This window comes from Lutzomyia longipalpis, chromosome 1, assembly GCF_024334085.1.
Source record: "Lutzomyia longipalpis isolate SR_M1_2022 chromosome 1, ASM2433408v1".
In the NCBI taxonomy this organism is placed as follows: domain Eukaryota; kingdom Metazoa; phylum Arthropoda; class Insecta; order Diptera; family Psychodidae; genus Lutzomyia; species Lutzomyia longipalpis.
In genome coordinates, this window is record NC_074707.1 from 44,254,739 (window position 1) to 44,276,119 (window position 21,381).

At 36.0% G+C, this 21,381-nt stretch overlaps 4 protein-coding genes across 5 annotated transcripts; 2 read left to right on the forward strand and 2 right to left on the reverse strand.

The window, feature by feature from the left end:
• The first annotated feature begins 1 nt into the window (after position 1).
• On the forward strand, positions 2 to 2,497 carry LOC129787550 (transcription elongation factor B polypeptide 3). The gene is made up of 4 exons (XM_055823254.1): positions 2 to 203; positions 352 to 1,839; positions 1,907 to 2,201; positions 2,270 to 2,497. Exons 1-4 carry the CDS (start codon positions 135 to 137, stop codon positions 2,344 to 2,346), a joined length of 1,929 nt encoding a protein of 642 aa, XP_055679229.1. The 5' UTR covers positions 2 to 134; the 3' UTR covers positions 2,347 to 2,497.
• On the reverse strand, positions 2,487 to 5,041 carry LOC129787541 (cell division cycle protein 16 homolog). Its single transcript, XM_055823241.1, has 7 exons — positions 4,857 to 5,041; positions 4,232 to 4,798; positions 3,994 to 4,166; positions 3,745 to 3,933; positions 3,609 to 3,688; positions 3,136 to 3,535; positions 2,487 to 3,077 (listed from the first exon to the last, which is right to left on the reverse strand). The coding sequence occupies exons 1-7, from the start codon at positions 4,947 to 4,949 to the stop codon at positions 2,534 to 2,536; spliced, it is 2,046 nt and encodes a 681-aa protein (XP_055679216.1). The 5' UTR covers positions 4,950 to 5,041; the 3' UTR covers positions 2,487 to 2,533.
• Positions 5,042 to 5,131: 90 nt separating this feature from the next.
• Positions 5,132 to 11,878, forward strand: LOC129787508 (mediator of RNA polymerase II transcription subunit 14). Its single transcript, XM_055823190.1, has 8 exons — positions 5,132 to 5,475; positions 5,536 to 6,460; positions 6,524 to 7,399; positions 7,471 to 7,894; positions 8,028 to 8,332; positions 8,398 to 9,351; positions 9,472 to 9,909; positions 11,251 to 11,878. The coding sequence occupies exons 1-8, from the start codon at positions 5,327 to 5,329 to the stop codon at positions 11,668 to 11,670; spliced, it is 4,491 nt and encodes a 1,496-aa protein (XP_055679165.1). The 5' UTR covers positions 5,132 to 5,326; the 3' UTR covers positions 11,671 to 11,878.
• LOC129787603 (SEC14-like protein 2) lies at positions 11,685 to 19,427 on the reverse strand. Of its 2 annotated transcripts, none has more exons than XM_055823322.1 (9): positions 19,219 to 19,427; positions 18,969 to 19,102; positions 15,171 to 15,240; positions 15,041 to 15,084; positions 14,270 to 14,387; positions 13,991 to 14,205; positions 13,483 to 13,901; positions 13,270 to 13,424; positions 11,685 to 13,176 (listed from the first exon to the last, which is right to left on the reverse strand). In XM_055823322.1, exons 2-9 carry the CDS (start codon positions 19,020 to 19,022, stop codon positions 13,064 to 13,066), a joined length of 1,188 nt encoding a protein of 395 aa, XP_055679297.1. In that variant the 5' UTR covers positions 19,023 to 19,102; positions 19,219 to 19,427; the 3' UTR covers positions 11,685 to 13,063. The 2 variants fall into 2 exon arrangements, with proteins under 2 accessions (XP_055679297.1, XP_055679296.1); XM_055823321.1 differs by having other exon boundaries at positions 19,190 to 19,427.
• Positions 19,428 to 21,381: the final 1,954 nt, after the last annotated feature.

Below are 21,381 nucleotides of genomic sequence, written 5' to 3' on the forward strand. Positions count from 1 at the left end.
CAACTCACCCCGTGACATTTCAAATGCACATAACCTAAAACTCGAGTGGAAAAAACTGCAGAAAAATAAAATTTATGAACAGTGGAAGTTAAAAATACTCCCTTTATTCCCTCGCAATTGCGTCTCTTGGGAAGATGTCTTCTGTACGGGAAGTTGTAGTTCACTACCAGAAGAGCATTGAGAAGACGACAGACAAGAAAAGGGTATTTTTTTGCTGCAATCTCATTCAATTTTGACGATCATTCATAATTTTTTTTTTACGATTTTGCGTAGAATTTTTTTTTGCATAATTTTATTATCTTTAATGCAATTGCAACGTGGTTACTATGTTGAGAATGCTTTGAATTTCAGCTCCTTCACTGCATTGAAAAGCTGTACAAATTACCCGTGACTATTGAGCATTTACAAGAGACGGGAATTGGGAAAACTGTGAATAATCTGCGCAAAGAAGAGGGTGAAGTGAAAGTCGCTGCCAGGGCGCTCGTGGCAAAATGGAAGGCCATGGTGGCGCAGGCGGAGTTGGAGAGTACGAATGCAGATGAAACACCCCAGCAGGATTCCAATCAATCCAACTCAGATCACGAACAAGATTCCCAGCAGGGTGGGGGTGATAAAGAATATCCCACACCATCAATCAACAAGACGGAAAAATCCAGTAGTAATGACGACGCGAAGGAACACCATAAATCGCACAAGAGTAGCAGACAACATCATCACAGGGATGAATCAGAGTCAAGCCATCATCACCATCATCGGCATAGGAGTGATAGGAGTGAAAGCAAAAGTAGTAGTCACAGGGAGCATCATCAGAAGAAGGAGGAGAAGAGTAGTAGTCACAGAAAGGAGAAGAGTGATAGGAAACATCGTGATAAGGATAGGGAGGAGAGGCATAGGGAAAAATCCCATTCAAAAGTAAAAGAACAACAAACACCAGCTGTACGGCCGGAAGCCACAGAAGCATCACAGCAAAATGCTAAAACGTCAAAGAGTCCTGAAAAGTCTGGGAAATCGGAAAAAGCGAAGCAGGGAAAGAGTTCTGAACCTCCAAAGACTAACAACTCTGAAGGTGATTCCGACGGTAGTATAGACAATTCACAGGGCACGAGTTTTGCTGATGCCCTATCAATGATATCTGATGTACCACAGAGGAAGAGCGCCCAGAAGCGACGGCGACCTTCAGAGGTACCATCCACGTGCACCTCAACAACTACCACGAAGGATTTATTGGAGAATAGTGAAAAGAAGAGAAAGACGGGAGTGAAAAAAATAGCCGTTGTCAAGCCATTGGGTCCTCCGGATCTGCTAAAAAGTCCCGAGAAGCTGTCCCCCCTTGATCTGGAAATCTTCAAAGAAGACAACTTTGAACTACCTCCAATTGCAAAGGCCGAAATCACCAGCAACTATCGCCCAATGCCCCTTAACCCAGCTGTGATGGAATGCGTCTATCCCGTAGCGAGTTCGAGTAAGCAGAAACCCTCTACAGCGACATTCCACATGACCGATGAGGAAGCAATGGGCACGAGTATGCAGTCAAAGAACCTCCGGACAAAAGTTTACTCAGGCATAAAAACCGGAGCAATTTGGCAAGTCCCAACACTCCATGAGTTGTGCATAAGGATTCTACAGAAGAACATTGATGCCCTCGAGTACACGGGTGGGGTACCATTTGAGATTCTCAAGCCAGTAATTGAACGTGCCACGGCGGAGCAGCTCTTCCACTTTGAGCACTACAACCCGTATTTAATGGAAGATACCGATGAGCTGTGGCAGAAGCACTGCAAGCGACGTTTTAAGTCTGAGAAGAGGCAGGAAATGGAGTCATGGCGTGAAATGTACATGGTATGCTCTTCTCATTCGTCCTGAAGGTTTTTGTATTAAAAGAGATTTTTTTGTTTGCTTGTTTTAGCGCTGCTATGACGAACAGGAAGCAAGATTCAATAATCTAACGCAAAACATCAAGCAGTCTCTGACCACATCCATACCCGTGCGGAAGACCCAGCTTGCCTACGTTGATAGCATCGTGAAACCACCGAGAAGTGTACTCAGGAAGCAAAATCAATTTGGGACTCGGGGGAAAGTTAGTGCGACTCCAGCTGCAAGAGTTGCGGCGCTCAGTGGGATTAGCAAGAATATCGCCAAAGCTGGTGATTCGAGACTTAGAGTAGCTTCTCTTAATCGAGAATACGATCCAGCAAGCAGTAGTGAGTACCTATATTTTGCAAAATTTAAATGTTTTTTTCAAATGATTAATTTGAATGCTTTTCTGTAGGTTCAGCTGTGAAACCAAAACGTGCACCACTCATGCAAAAATCTTTGATGCTCTTCAAGGGACGTTTGAAGAAATAAAAGAAAAATAATTAAATAGACAGATGCACGTTCGTGCGCATTGTTTTATCCTCTAATTTAATCAACAATTTAGTTGTTTTTAATTGTATAATTTACGTAGAAATCTGTGTGTTTTATTGAATGATTAAAAAACAATGTAATAGCACATAAACGAATTTATTATTATTCATCAGAAAAAGAAGAAGTCTCAATCATCCATGCTGATGTCATAATTCTCATAAACCATGGGTGTTGTGAGGACATCAACAACATCGAGATCGGAGGCACGTCCAGTGAGGCCGTAGAGTGGTGTGGCCAGAGGAGACTTCTCACTATCACTGAGCTTTGTGGATGTGTTGGAGGCGAATGTGGTAGAAGCATCTGCATAGGCATCGGATACAAGGGATTCCTCCATTAGTTCCTCAATGACATACTTGAGAATTGTTGTCGTGAAGATTTCATTGCGCCTCAGTGCGAGACTTTTGTGGAAGGCCTCAACAGCCTCAATGAGATTGCCCATGATGGCTTGCACGAGTCCAATGGCAGTGTACGTGGCGGCATTTTGTGGCCTCAAGACGAGTGCTTGACGATGGAATTCCAACGCTTCGGTGTACTTTTTGTTCTTCCGACAGCAGTGACCGAGATTGTTGAGCAATGGTTCCCAACGTGTGGAAAAGACCTCATTGTTCCATTCGGCAACGCGTTTAACAACATCCATCGTCACACGAAAGACTTCCTCAGCATTTTTGTAGCTAAAAAGGCAAAGAAATGTTTTGAAAAAGGTGGCAAAAGTTTGGCAAAATAACTCACAATTCATATTCATATTTAATAACAGCTAATTCATGGAGGACAGACACGTCCATTGGGGCAATTGAAAGAGCTTGCTCGAAGAAATTCTCAGCAAGTTCGAGATTCTTCGTCAAGCCACACTCAACGCCAATGTAGAGAAGTGGCAGGTGGCATCCTCTCATGAGTTGTGTGGCTTTGAAGTACGCCGCCATGGCTTGATCGTGTTCATTCTCCTTGGCAAAGGAGTGCCCATACGCCAGCCAGGCGGGACTGTAAAATCTATCCAGGGTGGTTGATTTGGAGAGGTAGCGCCGGGCTGAATCACTCTTCCCGATTAAATCGTAATAACTACCCACGGCATACCAAGAAATTGCTTGTTCCGGATACAAATCCACCAATTTATGCGCCACATAGAAGAGTTCTAAAATAAAAATTTAAATTCTTGTTGAAAGAAAGGTTTTTTTTGATACTAAAAGCGCATTGAAATAGCTCACTATTTGTTTCTTTCTGCTCATACAAGCAGCCAATTTGTATTGAAAGACTCTGTGTGTGATAAGGATCACGTTTGAAGATCCTAAAATGAAATTTAATTGTTAAAAAGTCAAATTATTTGGTCAAAGATTAACTTACTCATTGAGAATTTTGAGGCAGTGATTGTAGTTGCAGTTGTAGAAGCATTTTTCAGCTTTAGCTACAAGCAAATCAATGCTCTGGGTTAGTTGAAAGAGACAATCTTTGAGGGATAATTTTTGTACGTCACAGAACATGCTCTGAAGTGATTCCTTTTCAGTCTTTATCGAAGTCTTTCCCTGGGAAGTTCTGAAAATAAAGGAATGTCTTAAAAACTTCTGAAATTAAAGGCATCCCAGAGAAACCTACTTTGAAGCAATAGGAGTTGCCTTGTTCGTTGACTGTAGGAGAACATAGGGACTTCGGATTGTATCTGTATTCTTTGCCGTATTAAAAGTGGTGTAGAGATTTTCCTTTTTGGTCTTCTTGAGCGATTGGACGATGCTCAAATTGCTTGTGATGAGACGTCCGGGAAGAAAGTGCTAGAATAATTAAATTATTTATTCAATTTCATTGAATTTCTTACGACTAATGGTGGTATACATACCGTGTTAATCTTATCGTAATACTTCTTCAGTTTACTCTCATAGAGAATCTTGAGGATTTTGGCATCAGAGTCTGAACATTGATGCGCAATAGGCAGAGAATCCATAAGGGATCTTTCTTCAGAGGCCATAAGCATCTCATGCTGTGTTAGGTAGTCCAGTGCTTCGGAGAAGAATACCGAAGTTTGCAGAGTTTGCATGAATGCTTCCGTGGCCAGGGATCTTTTATCCAGTGCATCGAGGATTTTCCCTTTGAGAAAAGTTATTGTGGCAAAGACTTCACTACTCTCAATTATATCGTCATTGGATTGGAGCATAAAGTAGGAATCGACGGAATTGATGATATCAATTGCCTCCTGGAACTCCTTGGCCTCGTAGAGACTCTCCAGCGTTAGGCAGTGGCACAAGAGATTGGTCTTCTCCAGTTTGTGCAATCGCAAAACGTACGCGGCTCTGTGGTATTCTTTTAGATGAAAGAGACACTGGGCATACCAGTAGACATCCATAGTCTCGTATTTACTCATCACGGTGACTTTTTCTGCCCAAAACAGGGCAGTTTGGTAGCGTCTCTGAAATTGTTTTTGTTTGAATCCTCCGGAAAATCTTTAAAAGAATTTCTTTACATACCAAATTAATGAAATCACTGATCAGTTTCCTATATCTATTGATGTCTACAGTTGCCCCCTCCGGGACATCCCTCAATTCGGCGCTATTATCCATTTTTTACGAAGAAATTGCAAAAATTGTAAATATTTTCTTATTTGACTTCCTTTTGTGAGGTTATGTACAAAACCGGCTGTCAAAATTTGTGTGTATCGCTTGCAAAATCAGCTGTTTTATCAACCTTTAGTACACATACGACTCACGCTGACTGAGTAGACGAGGTGCGAGAGCGAGGTTTCTTCTTCTTCTTTTTCCCCAGACGTCAATTTGTCAACTAAAAAGCCTTCGGCTGCTCAAAAAGATTGTTTTTATGGCCAAAAAATTGGAAATTATCGCAAAATAAACACAAAAGTGGGTAATTGGATTGCCAATCAATCCGTAGAGAGTGTAAGAGTACAATTTTTGTGGCAAAAAAGAGTGCAAACAGCAGTGTAATGCCACCCCATCCCCTGGAAGGGGGAGCACCTGTCAATTTTATGCCGTCGTCAGGTCAGGAGCCCCGTGGGGGCTCTATTTCCCTCGCTATCCTCATTGATTTCATCATCCAACGAACTTATCATGAGTTGACGGTGTTGGCGGAGCTGTAAGTTTACACTTTTTATATTAAAATTGAGCATAAAATTATGTTGGTAATCCTCTGTAGCCTCCCCCGGAAAACGGACATGGAGCGGAAGATTGAGATCTACAACTTCTCCGCCCGTACGCGGCAGCTCTTCATACGTCTTCTAGCTTTGGTAAAATGGGCCAATTCAGCGTCAAAAGTGGACAAATCTGCACAGATTATGAGCTTCTTGGATAAACAATCAATGCTCTTCGTGGAGACGGCCGATATGCTGGCACGAATGGCTCGAGAAACTCTAGTTCATGCTCGTTTGCCCACGTTCCACATCCCAGCTGCTGTGGAAATTCTCACAACAGGCACATATGGGCGGCTTCCGGCATGCATTCGGGAGAAGATTGTTCCCCCGGATCCGATAACTTTGAGTGAGAAGCGTCAAACGCTGCAGCGACTCAATCAAGTGATTCAGCATCGATTGGTGACGGGAAGTCTCATGTCGCAAATGAGGAAATTCAAAATTGACGCCGGGAGGGTGACTTTCCGGATTGAGCATGAGTTTGAAGTGTCCTTAACGGTTATGGGGGATGGGCAGAATGTACCATGGCGTTTGCTGGACATTGATATCCTTGTTGAAGACAAGGAGACTGGCGATGGGAAGCCCCTTGTGCACGTTCTCCAAGTCAATTACATTCATCAACTCATTCAGGCACGTCTTGTGGACAATCAGAATGCCCTTGCGGAGGTCTACAATTGCCTCCACTTCTTCTGCCAATCCCTCCAACTTGAGGTTCTCTACACACAAACACTGCGTCTCATTCGGGATAGATTGCACGAAATGATTTATGTGGATGAATACATTCCGGGAAGTAAGCTCACCGTCTCCTACTGGCGAGAGCTCACCAATAAAGATCCTAAATCAGAGCTGGGATACAGGCTTACAGTGCAAACGGACCCAAATGACACGGCAAGACCCCTTTCGGTCTTCCACATTCCCTCAATCGGAAATAAAGTAAGAATTTCTTTGCTAATAATTAATTTTTGACTGATATTTATTAATTTTATATTAATTTAGGAATCATCTGAGGTGGCAGATCGTGCAGTTCGATCGGATCTCCTTTCAATGGAACGTCTTCTCGTCCACACGGTCTACGTACGTTCATTGGCACGTCTTAATGAGATAAAAGTGGAATTTCAGACTTTCCTCAAAGATGTGGATTGTCACCTTCAGGGTACACCTGCAATCCTTACTGTACCCATCCTCAGCCCCTGCCTTCGTGCTGAGCAAGTTCACATCACCGTTGATACGCACACAGGGATATTCCACTGTCACGTTCCGAAGCACCTGGAATGCCCGATAATCCCAGATCTTCAGGCAGCTCTCAACAATGACTACACAAAGCTCCCACATCTTATATCCGAGCTGAGGTATTGGATCACCCAGAGACGCTGTGAGAAGACTCTTCAGCATCTTCCAGCAACACCACATGAATTTCTCCCCCTAATACACGATGCTGAGCACCCAATTACGAAAATTGGGCGTCACAAGGTATTTGTTAAGCTCCATCGGCACCCAAATGTAATCCTCGTGCTGGAGATGCGAGAGAAAGCTTCAATAGTCAGTGAGATGGAGTACAACTTCTTCCTTGTCTATGTTAAGCCAACAAGAACGGAGAATGTTGATGCAGCTGATGAAAACAATGAGCCTGATGTGCCAAAAATGTTTCTCAAAGTTCTCAATTTCATTGAATTTGACACCTTTGTTACCACCCACAGTCCGGGTACGTATCTCGATGAATCCGTGGGGAATAAGAGGAAGAGTTCGCAGCAAGATGGAGGTCCAGCAGCTAAGCAACAGAAGACAATTTATCCAGCATACTTTATACCTGAACTTGCTCATGTTGTAGCCATGTGCGATGAGAAGCTTCCATTTGTAACGTTTGCACAAGAAGTAAGTAAAACTAAGAATTTCATTTAAATTAACAATTTTTTGATTTTTTTTGTGAAATATTTTAATTTTAGCTTTCAAAACGCAAAATTCCACACGGAGGACTACAAGTTGAGGCAAATGCAACGTCTTTGGTACTCAAATTACTAACTCTGCCGAAACCAATTCCACCGCAAGTGGACAATAAGACAATTTCCACGCCAATTGTCGACAATACGGTGTGGAATGCTTTGCTAAAGCGTCTCCTTTCGGTGGCTGTGAGAGCTCAAGTTAATCGTCACACCACACGTCTGTGGACAGTTGAATTGGTCTTCTACTCCACCCCACTTCTGAGTACGCATCACAAAGAACAAGGGCTGCGAAGGGCTGTTTATTTGCAATATGATCTCATGCCGACAGATAAATTTGGTAAAACCATCGATAGTCTTCTCAATGATTGGTCAAAGATTGTCTATCTCTATGCACTTGTGCATAATTTTGCAGAAGAATACAAGAATGGTAATTTAAATTATTTTTTTTCTATTGAGGAGATTTGGGCTAAGAAAAAGAAATCTAATAGCCCCAGTCTCCTCTATTAATTTATTATTTCTTTCTGTTCAAAAATATTGATTCAAAGAAATTTAATTTTCAGATAAATACAATCTGCAAAACATTGTAATGATCAAATCATACACATATGCAAGCCTTTTGCTTGGCTATGGACCCAATAAGGAGGTCCTCGTGAACATCTTCTGGTGCACAGAGTCAAAGCAGTTCAAAATGATTTTCTCCGGTGGTCATTCAGCCATAAATTCACACTCAATTATGCGAGAACAGCTGCAATCGCATCTCAATCGCAACTACAGTCTCACGCAGATTGTTCACATTCTCCATGAGACGTATCAACCACTAACGTCCATTGCAAAATTGCCAACAATCCCGCAACTTGGCATTGTGGTGAGTTTTTCTTGTGCAAAATGTGGTCTGTTTATGGAAATAATTGATTTTTCTCGTTGATTCAGGTAAATTTACCACGTCCCCAGAATCCCGTTTTGACTTTCTGTATCTTCCCACAATCATCAACCCTCCTGCGCGTGGAATACCAAAGCTTGTATTGCTTGGAGATTCGTCTGAGGGGTGGAGGACTAATATCAATTCGCGATGGCGCCTATAGTCGCTTCGATCGGTGCAATGTGCTCCAGGAATTAATTCCCACGCAGGGGCTCAAAGCTTTCCTGTCAAAGTACGTGGATGAATCAACAGTGTATCGTCGTCGATCACAATCAGAAGATGACAATCCACCATCCCCGATTGCCATGGAAGAGATGCAGGGTGGACCAACATCCGTTGGGGGATCATCTCCATTCCTCGGACTCCGGGGGCCACAAAGTCCACGAGATGCTGGATTGCGCTTTGCCCCACCAATTACTCCACCATCGAGTTCAAATCCCCACACTCCCGCGAGCCCTCACACAATGGCTTCAGCACAGGGACATCCTAACTTTAGCATGACATCCCCACCGGCTCCGCATATGCCACATCCATCTCCCAGTGGTATAATGCCATCGTCTCCACTTAATACGCAACCGAGCCCCATGGCACACTCACCAGGGCCCAATAGCTTGTCGTACATGCAACAGGGTCATACAACAGATGGTAGCCCATTCCCGAATCTTTCACCGGGAGCGTCAAATTGGCCGGGATCCCCCAGTATGCCACGTCCATCCCCGCGTTCGGGTCAAAGTCCCGATCATAAGCAACAGCAACCAACAACGCCACATCTATCACGCGTTCTACCTGCTAGATCGTGGGCTGGTGCTGTCCCCACGCTTCTCAGTCATGAAGCTTTTGATACCCTCTGTCGGCCATGTCCGCATCCGCAGAAGGATATCCCAGGGCCTGATTTGAGTCCCCTTGAGAGATTCCTCGGTTGTGTCTACATGAAGCGTCATTTGCAAAGGTTTATTCAGAATGAGGTAAGTATTCCCTTTAATTTCTGTTTAAGATTTTTTAAAACATTATTATTATTGAATTTGAATTATAATAATTCTTTATTCATTCCTACAATTTTTACATATTTTCATGCATGTTTTTAGATGACCCAGCTCCCATCGAATGAACCAGGTGTGGTATTCTTCAAAGTAGACGGGTTGCAGTGTCAAGTTTTTCTCAATCATACCCACATGCAATCGCTCCATATGAAAGTGAGTCAACTGCAAAATGTCGGTGTACCAGATGTGCATCAATGGAGTCAGGAGGATCTACAGATAATTGAGCAATTCTTCGAATTACGCGTCGCAGCTCCGCCGTACCGGCCAAACTCGATGTGTGCCTTTATAAGGATGATCAACGTGAATATACCGCGTGTACTGAAGGACTTCATTCAGATTATGCGACTTGAACTTATGCCGGAACTCATTCAAGGTCTCAAATGGAATGTACAGTTTTGCCTACGCGTTCCGCCGTCAGCAATGCCAATTGTCCCCACTGGAATGCCAGCAGTTTTGCCATTTAGAGGCAAAATTCTTTTCTTTGTAAGTTGCTCTTTTATATGCAGCTGTATAAAGAACAGGGGCGTAGCCAGAGCCAAATTTTAGGGGGGGTTTTTACTTTTGAAATTGTACGACGGGGGGGGGTAGAAATTCCTTCTTCTTCATTTTTAATTGAACAGCTTTTAAACTCCTTCAAGATTCATATAGCCAAAATGGTTACAAACTTTTGATTTCATTTTTTGTAAGAACAAAATGTTCTCACAGTACCGATCATTAGGTAAAATTCATTAGTCATACTATCTTAAGATGTCAAAGAATATCATAAATTTTCTTAAAAAACTTTTTTTTTTTTAGGAATTTCTCAAGTTTTCTTAAGAAAAATTTGAATTTTTTTTAATGAAAATATAGAATTTCCTTAGTTTTCACAATCAAAACTTAGAATTTCTTTAATCAGGCTGATTCGGTTCAAATTCATATTTTACGAAGACTTCCGGATTGTTTTCAGGCAGGTAAATTAGTAAAAATCATCGAATAACATGCATTTCGCTCGATTCAAACTGATTTAAAAAATCTTAAGTCTACAGTTTTGTTAAATTTTTTTAAAAGTTTTCTTAAGATTCCTTAAGTTGGCTTAAAATTTGGTAAGAAAAATCTAAAGAATCTTATTTTTTTCCTAAGAAATCTTAAGTTTTCTTAAGCGAAACTTAAGATCTTTTTGGTAAATTGAGGAAAATGCATATTTGTGATGATTTTTACGAATTTCAATGCCTCAAGACGATCAGAAAATGTCATTGAAAAATGCATTTTGCTCAATTTACTTAAGAAATCTTAAGTTTCGTTTAAGAAAGCTTAAAAATCTTAAATTTTTCTTACGATCTTAAGTTTTTTCTTAAGGATTCGTAAGAAATTTTTTTGAAAACTTAACACATTCTTAAAAAAAACTTTTAAAAAAAATCTTAAGAAAATCTAAGTATTTCTTGAGAAAACTTAAGTCTGTGTAACTAATGAATTTCATCCAATATCAAATGGATTTTGAGTGACTCTTTGCAAAAAATAAATAAATAAAATTTTTTGATCAGTGAATCAGAAAATGAAAATTTTTGTGGCTAATAATAGTATTTTGGTAGCTCTTAACTCTTGTTGTTTTTTTCTTTTAGACATTTATTGATTTTAAGATTAAAGAAAATGAGAAAAAACGATCCCAAAATCGAAAATTTTAGCGATTTTTCTGATACTTGGTCACACTGTTCTTGAGTTAATTTGGCTCGAGGGGGGGGGTTATAACCCCCAAAACCCCCCCCTCGCTACGCCCCTGATAAAGAAGAATCTTTATGTAACAGTGTATAGAAGATTCTAATTTTCTTTTCACATTTTTTTTTCTAGCTGCAAATTACACGAATCCCATACATGCAGGGAATGGATTGGAAAGATTGCCTTTCATTGGTCTTACCGATGGTGTACGATACGGGGACGAATACAACTCAGTTGGCAGAGAGGCGGGAACAGGTGCAATCGGTAGCAATGAGTGCTGTTAGTCATCAATTGAAGAGATTTGCAGAGTATGCTGCACTACAACCCAATGAATGCTCCCTTTTCCCAGCTGTCCGTGATCTTTTGGCTAATTTAATTCTCCCAACGGAGCCCCAATTACCGCCACAGATACAAAATCAAATTGTCCCTTCACCCGTTGGTCCAGTAGGGACGAGTCCCAGTCAAATGATGCACTCACCCATGCAATCAATGTCACAGGGAGGCCCAACAACCGGAACGTACAGTATGGTACCACCGGGAGGTCCTAACTAAAAAAAAAACATTAATTTGTATAAGAATTTATTTACTATTTATTCTCTAAGTCTTATCACCACCAGACCATTTCTTAAAATACAAATACATAATTAAGGGTTAACCTTTGACCTTTCTATACTCTTTCGCCCATCAAAAAAAAATTCGCTCAAATACAAAAGAAATGAAATTTTTAGTTTTATCGAAAATAAAGTATCTTAATCTTGAACTATTCGTTTTGATGTTTTTTCTTAAAAATGAATTATTAATTTTATTGCTCAATAGCAGAAGCAAAATATTTTTTAGATCATACCGGATTTAATTAGCGTTAAATTTTTGCTCATTTAAAAAAAAACACGAAATTATATCACAAAATAAGAAAATTATGATCAACGGTAGTGAAAAGATAAAGAAATGTTTTAAGGAAAAAAAGTGAAATCATAAAATAATTCTTCTGTATTCTCCCCTTTAAAATTTACTCCATAATAGCCCAATTCTATTGTACATAAATTTAAAAAGAATTTAAATGATTTCGTGTGAATGGTACGAAGAAAAATAAGTTTCGCGTATTGAGTAAAAGACATTATCTCTGTGGTTTATTGTTCTCCCTTTTTTTCTCATTTGCATCCCTCGTTCAACCACATTTTCTCATGAATTTAATATATTTTTTTTATTCTTTGGTAAATAAAAAAAAAGAATTTATTGACTCATATCACCAATACAGATATAACACCGTATTTCCTTTCTTGTGGCCACCAAATCCCTGCATACAATACAATTTTTTTTCGTTAATGCAAAATTTTAAATTCATATTTTAATATCATAATAAAATCTATTATTCTAGTACAAGACAAATTTACAGCCTTTTTTTCATTTAATTAATTATTTATATTAGCTGTGCAATCAAGGACACAGCTCTTTTCCTTTTATTTCTTGGGTAATGTCAGCATTGTACCGTCAACTGGGGTAACTTGGATCACTTTTAGTTGCATTTAAGCTTTTAAACAAAATGTTTTATTGAAAGATTTTCGTATTATTCATTTTGATGTTCCTATTCACCCCAGTTGGCAATAAATCTGTATTTTCTGGGTATCCTGGATATATTTTCTTATCTTCAAACTATATTTTTAAAAAAAATTCCCATTTAAAAATCTAAACTTTTCTTATCCCTTTGTTTTTTTGTAAATTTCCTTTATTTTAAAAATTCATATGAAATCCCTTAAAATAAGAATATCTTATATATTGTCACATTTTTCCATCATTGGTAATTTTTGGCGAGAAATGGTTTTCTTTATTGCTCTAAAGCTTACGGCCAGCTTGAGAGGTATATAATTTTCACAGCTATAGCAATTTTCTTATAATGATAGAAAAATATCCTATATGTTGTCAAATTTAATTATTTATAAAGGAAATTTTATTCAATAACATCCAAAATATCAGTTTCACTTATAGGTTCCGTCAAAATGACCGAGTAGCGTATTTTCTTATTTCTTAAGTAACTGTAGGTGTTGTCGAAAACGACAAAGTCTAGAAGATAAAAAAAGAATAAAGAGAAAAAAATATTATTGAGAAAAATCTTGGTTTTTTTGGGAGATTTCCCATTGGTTTTGTAATACGTACACTTGCAATTTGGATGGCATGTTATGAAGCCCACTTCATCCAATTGGTGGGAGGCAACACGTTTCAGTGGGATCTCTTCTGTGACTTCACCTGTCTTTTCATTTCTGCATTTTATTCCAAATCGAATGTCATGATCATACGTCCGGAATTCCCATCTTTTAATTAATTCAAAAAATTAACTCAGAAAATATTAAAAAGAACTTTAATTCTTACTTGAGAAAACATCCGTTGTCTTTGCAATCAAATTCCATTTTGAATTTACCCCCTTTCCTTATCGTTGTCTCCGTGAAATCATTATTATTCTCATCGTCCTTTTTGTTGTACATCTCTTCGGGTACCTTTCCGCCCCACATAATGAATTCCCTGCACTTAGGATCATCATCCTTGTCTACCAACGTACCACCGTAGCATTTGGGCAAATTATCAGCATTGACACGCTCAAATACAGCTGGTTGCCACTTCTGCGGATCCGCCTTGTAAATGTGAATTTTATTGATGGTGTACTCATCTAGGAACTTCCGGACAATATTGTAGACGAATGCAAAGACTTTTGGGGCATTTACAATGTAGCAATATTTGAGGATTTCCGGATAATTTGCTTCGTACATTTTAATTAATTGTATCACAGCTTCCTGTGGGTGGAATTTTTATTTAACTTTAAATGTCCATTTATCGTTTTTTATCGCAAATTTTAATAAAATATGATAAGAGAAATATTTACCACAGCTGGTCGCCAGGTATACTGCTTTACATTGAACCCATCCATATCAAATAGAACCACCAATTGTCTCGCATTATTGCCATGCTTTAGACTTTGCTCATAGGCTAGCCTCAGGTATTTCTCCAAATAACGTATTGTTACGCGAATTAAATCACCTTGAGATACTGTATGAAGGATCCCATACATATCCAGAGGTCCAAAGGGAACAACAATGACTGAAAAACATTATAAAATGTAATGAAATTGTTATGAAAGATTCTAAATTAATTATTAATTTACATGGAGCTCCTTCTTTGTCGAAACCAGATAGCCCATGAACGAGGTAATCTACAAGAGGTTGTGGAGTTTTCCAATTTTCGATTGTGTCAACACCCCATCTCTCACGCCATTTAACACTCTGTGAATAAAAGTCAAAATATTTCCTTCAAAATATACTTTTAGATAAAAAAAAATATTTAATTAATTTTATAATAATTGTTTAATAATTTTGTTTATTTAATTAATGTTCTTTCATGAATTATGAATAATTTTTGGGGTGATATAGGGCGATATATCTCGATCTTGGAAAAATTACTTAATGAAAATGAATGAATTAATGAATAAAAGATTCTTTTGTAGGTCGAGAATTTTTTTTTCAGAAAACAATTAGAAGAGATTATTAAATTAAAAATTCAATAAATAAATCATTCAATTTTTTCCGATTTTTATTCTTTTTAAAGGATAATTCTGCTCTATTTACTATTCTGGGCTCAATTCGTAAATCATACAAAAGTTAATATAAAAGTAATTTGTATGATTTACGAATTGAGCTCAGAATAGTAAATAGAGCAGAATTATCCTTTAAAAGAATATAAATCTGAAATAATTGAATGTTTTATGGATTGAATTTTTAATTTAATAATCTCTTCTAATTCTTATCTGAAAAAAAGTATATTAATGTATTGTAATTGATTCATTCATTTGATTTAATTGCGTAATTAATTAAAATTAGTAAAAAGGTAAGAAAAGGAAACAAAGTAAAGTATTTTAAAAATATTCTTTGTAACTCACATTTCTTAACATTTTTTCCGCAGCATCAGGATTCCAATTTCTTGCTAAAGGAAGAAGAAAATTTTATTTTTATCAGTTCCAATATTCTTTTGAATACAAAAAAAAAACATTTGTAGCTAGTTTTACAAACCTCGAAGCCATCGAAGCAAATAATAATCATCATGTTCTGGTTTCAGTACGTCCGCCACACTTCGTCGAAACTGAAATGATGAGCATCAGAGACAAAATATGCAATGAATAAATAGAAAGAAGATTTCTTATGCGTTTACATTACGTATGGGTATGAATACAAAAATTAATTACTTTATTTAATTGCACTTTTTACCAACACTTTTGATTAGATTTAAAAGGAAAATTCACTGCAAAAAACAGTATTTTCTTTATGTTGTTTATTTGTTGGTGTGTAATGCAAAATATGTACATTAATTGTGCTATTTAATTGCATCGGGAGTTGCCACAGTTTGTACCGGGACAGGCTTTGTTGTACGATCATTTACATGAAAAACTTGAGTTTAGGAATAAATTAATTTTATGCATAATTACATAAAATATGTTTATATACTGACACTTGATAGACGCATAACTGCATTTCAGAATTAAATTATTAAATTTCTTTCTTGTCTTTACTAATTACTCTATGTGTGCAATATGTATTAATCTAATGTAATACATTTTAATAGTTTTGCAACACGTGTGTAATGTATATAATAGTAATTGCAAAAAGCCATAAAAATTATCAAAATAGAAATAAAAAAAACCAATTAGTTAGATAACATACCAAAGGTACAATTACTTGCATAAACTTGACTTTGAAATCCTTTCGAGATAAAATTCATAATACTACGAGAGCTGTAGGTATTATAATTAGTAGACCAGTTATTCATCTACACAATGATGTGAGGGTCATTTCATAGTCCGGCCACTTTTTCCTATTTTTTTTTCTTCAATTATTATATACCTGTAGGTATACATTATATACAAGAGCGCATGAAAATCAGAGAGTAATTAAATAGTGAGAGAGAAAAAATGTATATAAAGAAAAAATCTACAGTAAAAGGTGTATAGAATATATTGTGTACAACTTGTATGTATTATGATAAAAAACGCATAGTTTTTGCATTCGCGGAAGTATAGGTAAGAAACGTGAAAAAATACCTTCGCGACAAATCTCATCAAATCACATCATTTGAAAAAAATTAAAAATAATTACTCTTGCAACAATTACTTTAAGAATAAAATTAATAGTGTTTTACAATGATATAAATTCTTTTAATTTATTCTGCAAAAAAACAACCTAATTCTTTCGTGTAATTTCTTGTACACTTTTAATTAAAATTATGCAAAAATTGAAAAAGAAAAAAAAACAACTGCTTAATTTCCTCAAAATATTTCAGAGAGAAAAGTTTAATTATTTTATAAGCATACTAGCAACATGAACAACATGAGCATAAGTCGTAAAAAAACAGGCAAAAGTCCTTGCTAATTTTTTAAAGCTCACCTAAATTCAATTCAATTGGTGGTACCTTGATAAAACTGGCACGTTTAGTCACATAATTTTTTTACATTGTGATATTTAGTTTAATGTATTTAATTATTCATTAATAATTTTTTTCTCCCCTCTGTAAACTAACGCTCTAGAGGGGTCTGTGTGATTGAGTCCATTCAAAAGAAACTCCTATGAATAAAAAAAAAGTTTTTTTGCGCAAATAAATCGAAACTCAATTTAATATTATTCACTTTGAGTGACAAGACGATAAATAAAAAAAAACTTGGTAGTGCAATAAAAGAATAAAGTTTTTCTTTGATGTAAAAGAAAGATTTATACACGGACAATGTTTTTTTTCTTTTTATTGTCATTATTGGATAGCTGGTATGTATTGTATATAATTAACATTCAATAGCAAAAAAAAACAATTATTTTCTTTGACTCTTTGTATGCAGGAAAGTATGAAATTCATCGTTTCGTAACTTTCCAAGTGCAAAAGAGACACTCTGGCGATTAAAAGAGCCTTAATTTGAAGATATATGCGAATTTAGAAGCCCTTTTCTCCACTCTATCTTTTTTTTTTATTATTGTACACCTTGGTTTAGGTGAGCATTAATTTTTTTTACATAAGATTCACACATAAACCATATAACGATGAGGTTTTTATGCAGATCTTTTAAATTGAGCTTTCAGAGCTTTCAGCTATAAAATCTCACAACTTGGGCAAATTGTTCAGATTACTTTAAATCACGGTTAAAATATCCCCTAAAGCGAGTGGAAGGAAATTTAGTAATTTAATGGCAAATAAATTAAATCTAAACTTCAAAATCTTGACCAAGTTTCATGTTAAACGATTCCAAAAATTGTAAAAAATTATGTAATTTGTAACTGATCATTTGACATGATGAACGATATATCCTAAACATTTATACAGGTAAATTGCCATGAATTTTCACAACTGAATGAGCATGGTTTTTATGAAATATATAGCTTACAAATGGGATATGTAGAGAGAGAATTGCGATATTCACAAATCACAGAAAATATTCAAATACACTGATTGAACGAACATTAATTTTGTCACTGAAATTCACTCGACAATAGTTTCTAATTTAAGAGAAATTCAATCCAAATTTTATTTTAAAAAAATAGAAAAACATTTTAGAATTTAAAACATTAAATATTGGATTTCCCAGCGAATGGATAAATACAAAATTAATGTGAAATGAAGAGACTGCTCACAATAATTGTGGAAATTACTATGCCATCATATACCTAACTGAGAGTAGGTAATACCTACGTTGTAATTGACCTTGGCAGAAAAATAGGTAAAATATAAAAAAAAATTTTTCAAGCCATTACAGGCGGTAATAAGTAAGAGTTATGTATCAAAATATCCTATAAAATTTTTTAATATTCTCTGAAATCTAGACGAACCATAAAAAATTTTCATAATATCTTTTACGCTATTTATTTGGTGTAAAAAATAAACAACATCCTGTCATAATTTAGTTAGTTTGTGGGTCGCCTTGAAACCGAAAATAGAAGATAAAAAAAAACGTGGACTTCTTATGGAAAAATTCTCGGAGGAATAAATGTCTGACATTGAACTCTTAGAGCTCCAAACATTCAAAATGCATCCCACCATTTTTTTTCTTTTCACATTTTCAATTAACGGGGAGACCAAGGTTTTAAAAGACAGACAAGGGTTTAGGAGTAATTTAAAAAATGTTATATAGTTAGGTCATTCTTAGAGGAAAATTTTCTGCCTTAAATTTTTCTCACTCAGACCACTCTGCCCTATCTCATTGAGTTTTATCTCAATGAGATAATTGCCCCGTTCTCCCCTATATTTTGCAAAACAAATAACTTTTAAAATATAGAAGAAAATTCATTAAAGAAATTCTCTTTTTGTTGGTAACAATCGAAAACATTTTTACATTTTTAATATATAATTTTTAAAACCCGTGTCACGAATAAAATTTTTATTTGATTAGAGAGAAAAAAGTAAATTAATTTTCTTTTTTTTTCACTCCTGTAGAGCTTGAAAAAATCATTTCTTATCAATCTCAAGTATCAATTAAACCGACATTCACTTTCAATGTTAATTGTTGATTACTATGCAATTAGAGAAGACACTTATCCGGTAAAAATTATTCCCTCTTTCTTAGTATTTAACACAAAAATGATTCACTATTCCTTGCCGGAAGTTAGAATTAAAATATATACTACTTTACTTATAATTCTGACACATTTAATTGATCTTTAATTCATTGCTTACGTGGGATTTATTAATTGTTCATCTCACAAGAGTTATTTATTTTTTAAAAGAGAAAAAGGTAAGATCAGGTTGTATATAATGGCAAAATTCGGCAATAAAAAATTTGCGCTGCGATAGTTTTTTTTAATAGATAGCTGGTGCGCAGTGATTTCTTTTCTTACCTTCATAAGAGCAAATTTCTGATCATCCTGTAGAGGAGCTGTCCGTGAAGACATAGTTTTTTTTGTGATGTCGTCAATATGGGGAAATCCGAGATAAATAAATCCGTTTATTCGTTTCTTGTGAAGTACAAAACCTCAAGAAAAAAATAATAATTTACACTGAATTTCAGTATATGATTACACTTTGATATCGCATAAGGCGCAAAATGCGATTAAACTACCTGGATATAAAAAAAAGAGTAAATGTTACTTTGTACTGCAAACAATGATGTCTGTTGCTTAAATAAAAATTTCACCAAAAAAGAAAAAGTCGCACTCGAGTTTGTATATAAACCTACAACATATGTATAATAAAAAAACAACGTATATAACAATTAACAAAAAAAAATTGACTATGTCTCTATGAGAAACTCGTGTCCAAGCGCGACGAGAGGCTTCGCTGAACTGCTGGACTGACTCACAATGAAATTAATTCCATCGCCTAGCGCTTCAGCAGCTCACTTGAGCATTCCCACCACCTTTTTTTCCATTAGGAGACGATCAATCTCCTATGAGCTATTCAAGTCTTATGCGTGGCGAAACATTTTGTATACAAGCAACAATACAACACACAAAGAAATGTGCAATTAATGCTGAATACTAATATCAAAAGTCATTTTTAGAAATTTCCTACACTTTGCAAATTACTGGAGAGAATCACATTTATCTCCTATATATCTAAACCTCCAACACACACTGTATGTGCATAATAATTGATTATACACAATGAGAATAATTTGGTATTCTTATCTAACACCCGCTGTACCAACATTTATTGTATCTCCTTTTCTTCTCCATATACAATGTCAATTTTTAATGATAAACTACAAGATAAACTAATTAGCATATAATATCCACATCCCAATTTTCTTGAGACTATACAATTTTTTATTTGAAAGTTAATTAAAGAGTTAGTTGGTATTCTAAGTAAGTAAAACGTGATCTTTGTGAATGGGATTCATCAGTTTTGTTTGTTACCCTTTAGTCCGGATATGCACATTGAACTATCTTTGTAGGTAATGAAAAATGGTACGTTTGTACTCATTTCATTGAGTGGAAAAAAACAACTTTCAATTTCTTAAGAAAAAATGAATTAAAAGAAGAGTTTAACAAAAAACTAGATAAACAAAGTTTGAGGAATGTTGTTTGAGAAATGATTTTTTCATTATCATGTTTTTAAATCAAACTTCTTAACTTTAAGTAGTGCGGTGTGGAATGTTTAAAACCGTATAGTTATACCAATTTAGAACCCTATTTGAGACGTTTGAGACAGTCATTTTTTTTAAATGATACAAGATTAATTAAAAATGTTGCAAAAGCATACAAGGAAAACAAGGATAAAAGCTAAAAATTCAGCAAAAATTCTTTAACAATAAATAATAATTTATTTATGAATCATCAAATCAAGGAAAATCAAATTCTGATAATTTTAAATGGAAATGATGGTTTCATAAAGAAAAAAAAATTGTTGATGCTTGACTTATTAACCTCGACTTAAGTGAAAAATACTACTTTTGTGAAAATATGCACAGAAATTAGATTGGGCCTGGGGTGCAGTGGATAGAGCGCTTGATTGCGCATCCAAAGGTCGCCGGTTCGAATACAGAACCCGGCAACGCGCCCCATCCGCCAACGTGCAATTAGATCACGTTGACCGGTTGGATCAGGAGATTGATACACTCCTATCCGTAAAATGGCCCACACGTGGTAGTATCTAGCAAGGCCGCCCACTACTTCTCCGCAAGGAGAACAACAACATCATATAGGGTGGCCGGCCCTGTTCCTATATGGGACGTAGCGCCAAAATATTTTTTTTTTTTATATAGTTATGTGTAATCAAAGAAATATAATATCTCCCCATAATGAATAGGTACGTTGCTAATATACCTATTTCTTAACATACATAGGAGAGCGCAGGTAGAAGTAGGTAATTGTTGAAGAAAGATTTAAAATCAATCACTCAAAAATTTATTAATCATTCCATGATTTTATCAATCGAACCATTTGATTTTATTACACTAAAAGACGCAGAAAACCAGACGAATTAATGTCCAACTCGTTTGGCAAGGAAATCAAAACTTTTCAACAAAAAAATTAGTTTGAATTTTGGTTGCTAAAAGAAAAAAATTAGCATCATTCGTCAATTACAGATACATAAATTAGCATCTTGTCCCACAGATGTTTGAAAATTTAATTTCGCATTAAAAGGGCAAAACAGCATGAAAAACGTTCTAAGTAACTAATATTCATCAATAAATTAGATGAACCATAAAATAATTAGTTCTGAATTCAATAACTAAACAACCCCGGACTTCCCTACGTAAAAAAATATATGTACATATATACGGAATACGTATAAATAAAAAAAGAATTT

Coding starts and splice junctions, on each gene's coding strand:
- LOC129787541 (XM_055823241.1), bottom strand. CDS start 4,949: ATGGATAATAGCGCCGAATTGAGGGATGTCCCGGAGGGGGCAACTGTA. Junction 4,799..4,856: donor TCAGTGATTTCATTAATTTG/GTATGTAAAGAA, acceptor AAACAATTTCAG/AGACGCTACCAAACTGCCCT. Junction 3,536..3,608: donor TGAGCAGAAAGAAACAAATA/GTGAGCTATTTC, acceptor TTTTTATTTTAG/AACTCTTCTATGTGGCGCAT.
- LOC129787603 (XM_055823322.1), bottom strand. CDS start 19,022: ATGTCTTCACGGACAGCTCCTCTACAGGATGATCAGAAATTTGCTCTT. Junction 15,085..15,170: donor TTTGCTTCGATGGCTTCGAG/GTTTGTAAAACT, acceptor TTCTTCCTTTAG/CAAGAAATTGGAATCCTGAT. Junction 14,388..15,040: donor CGGAAAAAATGTTAAGAAAT/GTGAGTTACAAA, acceptor TTTTATTCACAG/AGTGTTAAATGGCGTGAGAG.
- LOC129787550 (XM_055823254.1), top strand. CDS start 135: ATGTCTTCTGTACGGGAAGTTGTAGTTCACTACCAGAAGAGCATTGAG. Junction 204..351: donor AGACGACAGACAAGAAAAGG/GTATTTTTTTGC, acceptor TTTGAATTTCAG/CTCCTTCACTGCATTGAAAA. Junction 2,202..2,269: donor ATACGATCCAGCAAGCAGTA/GTGAGTACCTAT, acceptor GCTTTTCTGTAG/GTTCAGCTGTGAAACCAAAA.
- LOC129787508 (XM_055823190.1), top strand. CDS start 5,327: ATGCCACCCCATCCCCTGGAAGGGGGAGCACCTGTCAATTTTATGCCG. Junction 5,476..5,535: donor TTGACGGTGTTGGCGGAGCT/GTAAGTTTACAC, acceptor AATCCTCTGTAG/CCTCCCCCGGAAAACGGACA. Junction 9,910..11,250: donor GAGGCAAAATTCTTTTCTTT/GTAAGTTGCTCT, acceptor TTTTTTTTCTAG/CTGCAAATTACACGAATCCC.